This window comes from Ambystoma mexicanum, chromosome 14 (assembly GCF_040938575.1).
Source record: "Ambystoma mexicanum isolate Mex_15411 chromosome 14, UKY_AmexF1_1, whole genome shotgun sequence".
Taxonomy (NCBI): domain Eukaryota; kingdom Metazoa; phylum Chordata; class Amphibia; order Caudata; family Ambystomatidae; genus Ambystoma; species Ambystoma mexicanum.
The window spans coordinates 46,589,718-46,597,048 of NC_090940.1; the positions used below are offsets into that span (position 1 = coordinate 46,589,718).

A 7,331-nucleotide genomic window follows, 5' to 3' on the forward strand; every position below is an offset into this window, starting at 1 on the left:
AGTTGTTTCCTGGTAAAAAATCGATATCTTTCTAGAACAACATTAGTCTTATTTCCAAAATGTCTGCTTAATTTAGTTAATGCCACCTCATACTTCCTGGAACTGGTCGTGGCATCACTTGAACTACCACCAGAGTCAGCATCCCCAGGTAATGTCCTGAAAATCCTCAATGCTTCTGTACCTATGCAATTCAACAGTGTAGCTTCCTTCAAGTCATCACTGAACTTTGCACCACCTATAGCTCTCATATAGACTTGAAAATTGTCCAACCATTGTTCCCAGGACAATACGGGATTTCCTGGATGAGATAAAAACTTTTCTGGAGCCGGTATACTCTGCATTGTCTCTTGTGTTTATTTATTTATTTATTTTTTTATTCTAGCTCTCTTGTGTCTGTTCTCTCCCTTATCCCTATTGCCACTGTTGATTTTGTTCACTCAGCTGACTTGTGTTATACTTCTGCAGTTTTCACTATATGTTCACTTAAATTGTTTCAGTTTTGGGCTTCTAAATTTCTCGTGCATAACGCTTTGCTGCTAATGTAACAGTGTTGCCAGTTTCACAGAGTCGGATGCTTCAACAGCGCTCCTTTAGTAATGTTTAAGATCGCTGTTCGTAATACGCAACACACATACTGTAAACAATCGTGTTTTTTTTTTTTTCTTAAAACAAAATGGTGGCACGCAAAGCACGTTATTTCGGGTGCTTTACTCTAAAAGCGTGACACACGTCATCACGTTGCACTTTGTGGCCGCTCCTCTCTCTGTTGTGGCACCGCGCGCCGTCTTCAAATAATGCAGTAGTCTTTAGCGGTACCTCGCGCACACTTCAAAACATACGGCAAGTCAGCATCCGTTTTTTTTTTTTTTTTTAAAGTTCCTTGAAATCTAAATTCATCGCAGATAGTTGTACGGCAATTATACATGTGGCTACCGTACCTCACTTTACTTCCTCAACGATGATTCACTCCGTCGTTCCATTGTCTTCTTTTATGGGAACTCTCCCCAACACGGAACAACCATCCCATCCTCGTCGCCACTTGTTAGGTTCATGTCCATGTATTCTACCACACGTATCACACTTGAATCAGTTCAGGTATTTTCTCAGGTTTATTTCATAATGGAGAGTTCCCTTGCAGCCACGGCGGCTCCGATGTCGTTCTCTCGCTGTAGCTCGAATAACGAGCCACACAGACAACGTCATCTAGAACCCGAGCCGCAGGGGTTCTACATGGTGATGCAATCACCCAGTTACTACATAACAATGCATTGCATATGTGCACTGTAAGGACACAGGGGCAGCGCAATAACACAAGCCTTTCAGTAATCATGGCGCCAGGTGTGGTGTGGCGCAGAACTGCAGCATTGCACATTGACTCCCACCGTGACAACGCAAACAGCCCCCAGTAGTGATGTACTAGGTATAAGGGCATTGCAAATGGTCTGCTGTGATGAAGGCGAACTGACGGTGGCATCCTACTGCCATGCCAACACAAAGACAGGAGCCTCACAATCAGCCACCTATGATGGTAGAACAACATTGGGCAGCACAAACAAATGGCAATGCAGGAACTACATCACTGCAAATGGCCCCACATAATGATGAAAGAAGGACCGCATATCACAAATCGCAGAACACAATAACAATACAAGGCTTGCTGCCTTTCATGCGTCCTTCCATACTGACAACACAAGATCCATGGTATCACAATTGGCATCCTATTACAGTGACACAAGGCCAGTGGCATTACAGTATCCCATCATGATCGAACCAAGAAAGCAGCATCATAGCCTCCTGTAGTGATGGCAAGGTGAGCAGCATCGCAGTCTCCTGTAGTAATGGCAAGGTGAGCAGCATCACAGTATCCTGTGCTGATGGCAAGGTGAGCAGCATCGCAGTCTCCTGTACTGATGGCAAGGTGAGCAGCATCGCAGTCTCCTGTAGTGATGGCAAGGTGAGCAGCATCCCAGTCTCCTGTGCTGATGGCAAGGTGAGCAGCATCGCGGTCTCCTGTAGTGATGGCAAGGTGAGCAGCATCACAGTATCCTGAGCTGATGGCAAGGTGAGCAGCATCACAGTCTCCTCTACTGATGGCAAGGTGAGCAGCATCGCGGTCTCCTGTAGTGATGGCAAGGTGAGCAGCATCCCAGTCTCCTGTAGTAATGGCAAGGTGAGCAGCATCACAGTATCCTGTGCTGATGGCAAGGTGAGCAGCATCGCAGTCTCCTGTACTGATGGCAAGGTGAGCAGCATCGCAGTCTCCTGTAGTGATGGCAAGGTGAGCAGCATCACAGTCTCCTGTAGTGATGGCAAGGTGAGCAGCATCCCAGTCTCCTGTGCTGATGGCAAGGTGAGCAGCATCACAGCCTCCTGTAGTGATGGCAAGGTGAGCAGCATCGCAGTCTCCTTTAGTGATGGCAAGGTGAGCAGCATCGCAGTCTCCTGTACTGATGGCAAGGGGAGCAGCATCACAGTCTCCTGTACTGATGGCAAGGTGAGCAGCATCGCAGTCTCCTGTACTGATGGCAAGGTGAGCAGCATCGCAGTCTCCTGTAGTGATGGCAAGGTGAGCAGCATCACAGTCTCCTGTAGTAATGGCAAGGTGAGCAGCATCACAGTATCCTGTGCTGATGGCAAGGTGAGCAGCATCGCAGTCTCCTGTACTGATGGCAAGGTGAGCAGCATCGCAGTCTCCTGTAGTGATGGCAAGGTGAGCAGCATCGCAGTCTCCTGTAGTGATGGCAAGGTGAGCAGCATCCCAGTCTCCAGTGCTGATGGCAAGGTGAGCAGCATTACAGCCTCCTGTAGTGATGGCAAGGTGAGCAGCATCGCAGTCTCCTTTAGTGATGGCAAGGTGAGCAGCATCGCAGTCTCCTGTACTGATGGCAAGGGGGGGAAGCATCACAGTCTCCTGTAGTGATGGCAAGGAGAACAGCATTGCGGTCTCCGGTAGTCATGGCAAGGTGAGCAGCATCACAGCCTCCTGTAGTGATGGCAAGGTGAGCAGCATCGCAGTCTCCTGTAGTAATGGCAAGGTGAGCAGCATCACAGTATCCTGTGCTGATGGCAAGGTGAGCAGCATCGCAGTCTCCTGTACTGATGGCAAGGTGAGCAGCATCGCAGTCTCCTGTACTGATGGCAAGGTGAGCAGCATCGCAGTCTCCTGTAGTGATGGCAAGGTGAGCAGCATCCCAGTCTCCTGTGCTGATGGCAAGGTGAGCAGCATCGCGGTCTCCTGTAGTGATGGCAAGGTGAGCAGCATCCCAGTCTCCTGTGCTGATGGCAAGGTGAGCAGCATCCCAGTCTCCTGTACTGATGGCAAGGTGAGCAGCATCGCAGTCTCCTGTAGTGATGGCAAGGTGGGCAGCATCCCAGTCTCCTGTGCTGATGGCAAGGTGAGCAGCATCGCGGTCTCCTGTAGTGATGGCAAGGTGAGCAGCATCCCAGTCTCCTGTGCTGATGGCAAGGTGAGCAGCATCACAGTCTCCTGTACTGATGGCAAGGTGAGCAGCATCGCGGTCTCCTGTAGTGATGGCAAGGTGAGCAGCATCCCGGTCTCCTGTGCTGATGGCAAGGTGAGCAGCATCGCAGTCTCCTGTAGTGATGGCAAGGTGAGCAGCAGCCCAGTCTCCTGTGCTGATGGCAAGGTGAGCAGCATCGCAGTCTCCTGTAGTGATGGCAAGGTGAGCAGCAGCCAGTCTCCTGTAGTGATGGCAAGGTGAGCAGCGACACAGTCTCCTGTACTGATGGCAAGGTGAGCAGCATCGAAGTCTCCTGTAGTGATGGCAAGGTGAGCAGCATCGCAGTCTCCTGTACTGATGGCAAGGTGAGCAGCATCGCAGTCTCCTGTAGTGATGGCAAGGTGAGCAGCATCGCAGTCTCCTGTAGTGATGGCAAGGTGAGCAGCATCGCAGTCTCCTGTACTGATGGCAAGGTGAGCAGCATCACAGTCTCCTGTAGTGATGGCAAGGTGAGCAGCATCGCAGTCTCCTGTAGTGATGGCAAGGTGAGCAGCATCGCAGTCTCCTGTACTGATGGCAAGGTGAGCAGCATCGCAGTCTCCTCTAGTGATGGCAAGGCGAGCAGCGTCACAGTCTCCTGTAGTGATGGCAAGGTGAGCAGCATCGCAGTCTCCTGTAGTGATGGCAAGGCGAGCAGCGTCACAGTCTCCTGTAGTGATGGCAAGGTGAGCAGCATCGCAGTCTCCTTTAGTGATGGCAAGGCGAACAGCATCACAGTCTCCTGTACTGATGGCAAGGGGAGCAGCATCACAGTCTCCTGTACTGATGGCAAGGTGAGCAGCATCGCAGTCTCCTGTAGTGATGGCAAGGTGAGCAGCATCACAGTCTCCTGTAGTGATGGTAAGGTGAGCAGCATCCCAGTCTCCTGTGCTGATGGCAAGGTGAGCAGCATCACAGCCTCCTGTAGTGATGGCAAGGTGAGCAGCATCGCAGTCTCCTTTAGTGATGGCAAGGTGAGCAGCATCGCAGTCTCCTGTACTGATGGCAAGGGGAGCAGCATCACAGTCTCCTGTACTGATGGCAAGGTGAGCAGCATCGCAGTCTCCTGTACTGATGGCAAGGTGAGCAGCATCGCAGTCTCCTGTAGTGATGGCAAGGTGAGCAGCATCACAGTCTCCTGTAGTAATGGCAAGGTGAGCAGCATCACAGTATCCTGTGCTGATGGCAAGGTGAGCAGCATCGCAGTCTCCTGTACTGATGGCAAGGTGAGCAGCATCGCAGTCTCCTGTAGTGATGGCAAGGTGAGCAGCATCGCAGTCTCCTGTAGTGATGGCAAGGTGAGCAGCATCCCAGTCTCCTGTGCTGATGGCAAGGTGAGCAGCATCACAGCCTCCTGTAGTGATGGCAAGGTGAGCAGCATCGCAGTCTCCTTTAGTGATGGCAAGGTGAGCAGCATCGCAGTCTCCTGTACTGATGGCAAGGGGGGGAAGCATCACAGTCTCCTGTAGTGATGGCAAGGAGAACAGCATTGCGGTCTCCGGTAGTCATGGCAAGGTGAGCAGCATCACAGCCTCCTGTAGTGATGGCAAGGTGAGCAGCATCGCAGTCTCCTGTAGTAATGGCAAGGTGAGCAGCATCACAGTATCCTGTGCTGATGGCAAGGTGAGCAGCATCGCAGTCTCCTGTACTGATGGCAAGGTGAGCAGCATCGCAGTCTCCTGTACTGATGGCAAGGTGAGCAGCATCGCAGTCTCCTGTAGTGATGGCAAGGTGAGCAGCATCCCAGTCTCCTGTGCTGATGGCAAGGTGAGCAGCATCGCGGTCTCCTGTAGTGATGGCAAGGTGAGCAGCATCCCAGTCTCCTGTGCTGATGGCAAGGTGAGCAGCATCCCAGTCTCCTGTACTGATGGCAAGGTGAGCAGCATCGCAGTCTCCTGGAGTGATGGCAAGGTGAGCAGCATCCCAGTCTCCTGTGCTGATGGCAAGGTGAGCAGCATTGCGGTCTCCTGTAGTGATGGCAAGGTGAGCAGCATCCCGGTCTCCTGTGCTGATGGCAAGGTGAGCAGCATCACGGTCTCCTGTACTGATGGCAAGGTGAGCAGCATCGCGGTCTCCTGTAGTGATGGCAAGGTGAGCAGCATCCCGGTCTCCTGTGCTGATGGCAAGGTGAGCAGCATCGCGGTCTCCTGTAGTGATGGCAAGGTGAGCAGCAGCACAGTATCCTGTGCTGATGGCAAGGTGAGCAGCATCGCAGTCTCCTGTAGTGATGGCAAGGTGAGCAGCAGCCCAGTCTCCTGTGCTGATGGCAAGGTGAGCAGCATCGCAGTCTCCTGTAGTTATGGCAAGGTGAGCAGCAGCCCAGTCTCCTGTAGTGATGGCAAGGTGAGCAGCGACACAGTCTCCTGTACTGATGGCAAGGTGAGCAGCATCGAAGTCTCCTGTAGTGATGGCAAGGTGAGCAGCATCGCAGTCTCCTGTACTGATGGCAAGGTGAGCAGCATCGCAGTCTCCTGTAGTGATGGCAAGGTGAGCAGCATCGCAGTCTCCTGTAGTGATGGCAAGGTGAGCAGCATCGCAGTCTCCTGTACTGATGGCAAGGTGAGCAGCATCGCAGTCTCCTGTACTGATGGCAAGGTGAGCAGCGTCGCAGTCTCCTGTAGTGATGGCAAGGTGAGCAGCATCGCAGTCTCCTGTAGTGATGGCAAGGTGAGCAGCGTCGCAGTCTCCTGTACTGATGGCAAGGTGAGCAGCATCGCAGTCTCCTGTAGTGATGGCAAGGCGAGCAGCGTCACAGTCTCCTGTAGTGATGGCAAGGTGAGCAGCATCGCAGTCTCCTGTAGTGATGGCAAGGCGAGCAGCGTCACAGTCTCCTGTAGTGATGGCAAGGTGAGCAGCATCGCAGTCTCCTTTAGTGATGGCAAGGCGAACAGCATCACAGTCTCCTGTACTGATGGCAAGGGGAGCAGCATCACAGTCTCCTGTACTGATGGCAAGGTGAGCAGCATCGCAGTCTCCTGTACTGATGGCAAGGTGAGCAGCATCAAAGTCTCCTGTACTGATGGCAAGGGGGGCAGCATCACAGTCTCCTGTAGTGATGGCAAGGAGAACAGCATTGCGGTCTCCCGTAGTGATGGCAAGGTGAGTAGCATCGCAGTTGCCCATAGTTATGGCAAGGTGAGCAGTATCGCAGTCATCCATAGTGATGGGAAGTTGAGCAGCATTTCAGTCTCCCAAAATGATGGGAAGGTGAGCAGCATCGCAGTCTCCTGTAGTGATGGCAAGGTGAGCAGAGTCACAATCTCCTGTACTGATGGCAAGGTGAGCAGCATCGCATTCTCCTCTACTGATGGCAAGGTGAGCAGCATCGCAGTCTCCTGTACTGATGGCAAGGTGAGCAGATTCGCAGTCTCCTGTAGTGATGGCAAGGTGAGCAGCATCGCAGTCTCCTGTACTGATAACAAGGTGAGCAGCATCAAAGTCTCCTGTAGTGATGGCAAGGTGAGCAGCATCACAGTCTCCTGTAGTGATGGCAAGGTGAGCAGCATCACAGTCTCCTGTAGTGATGGCAAGGTGAGCAGCATCGCAGTCTCCTGTAGTGATGGCAAGGTGAGCAGCATCACAGTCTCCTATAGTGATGGCAAGGTGAGCGGCATCGCACTGTCTCCTATATTGATGGTAAGGTGAGCAGCATTGCAGTCTCTTGTAGTGATGGCAAGGTGAGCAGCACCCCAGTCTCCCGTAGTGATGGGAAGGTGAGCAGCATCACAGTCTCCTGTAGTGATGGCAAGGAGAACAGCATTGCAGTCTTCCGTAGTGATGGCAAGGTGAGCAGCATATCAGTCTCCTGTAGTGGTGGCAAGGTGAGCAGCA

The 7,331-nt window shown here is 52.4% G+C and overlaps 1 protein-coding gene across 1 annotated transcript; it reads right to left on the reverse strand.

Annotated features, from left to right (window-relative positions):
- Positions 1–2,953: 2,953 nt before the first annotated feature.
- Positions 2,954–6,623, reverse strand: LOC138527153 (cysteine-rich, acidic integral membrane protein-like). Its single transcript, XM_069638260.1, has 2 exons — positions 4,933–6,623; positions 2,954–4,823 (listed from the first exon to the last, which is right to left on the reverse strand). Exons 1-2 carry the CDS (start codon positions 6,621–6,623, stop codon positions 2,954–2,956), a joined length of 3,561 nt encoding a protein of 1,186 aa, XP_069494361.1.
- Positions 6,624–7,331: the final 708 nt, after the last annotated feature.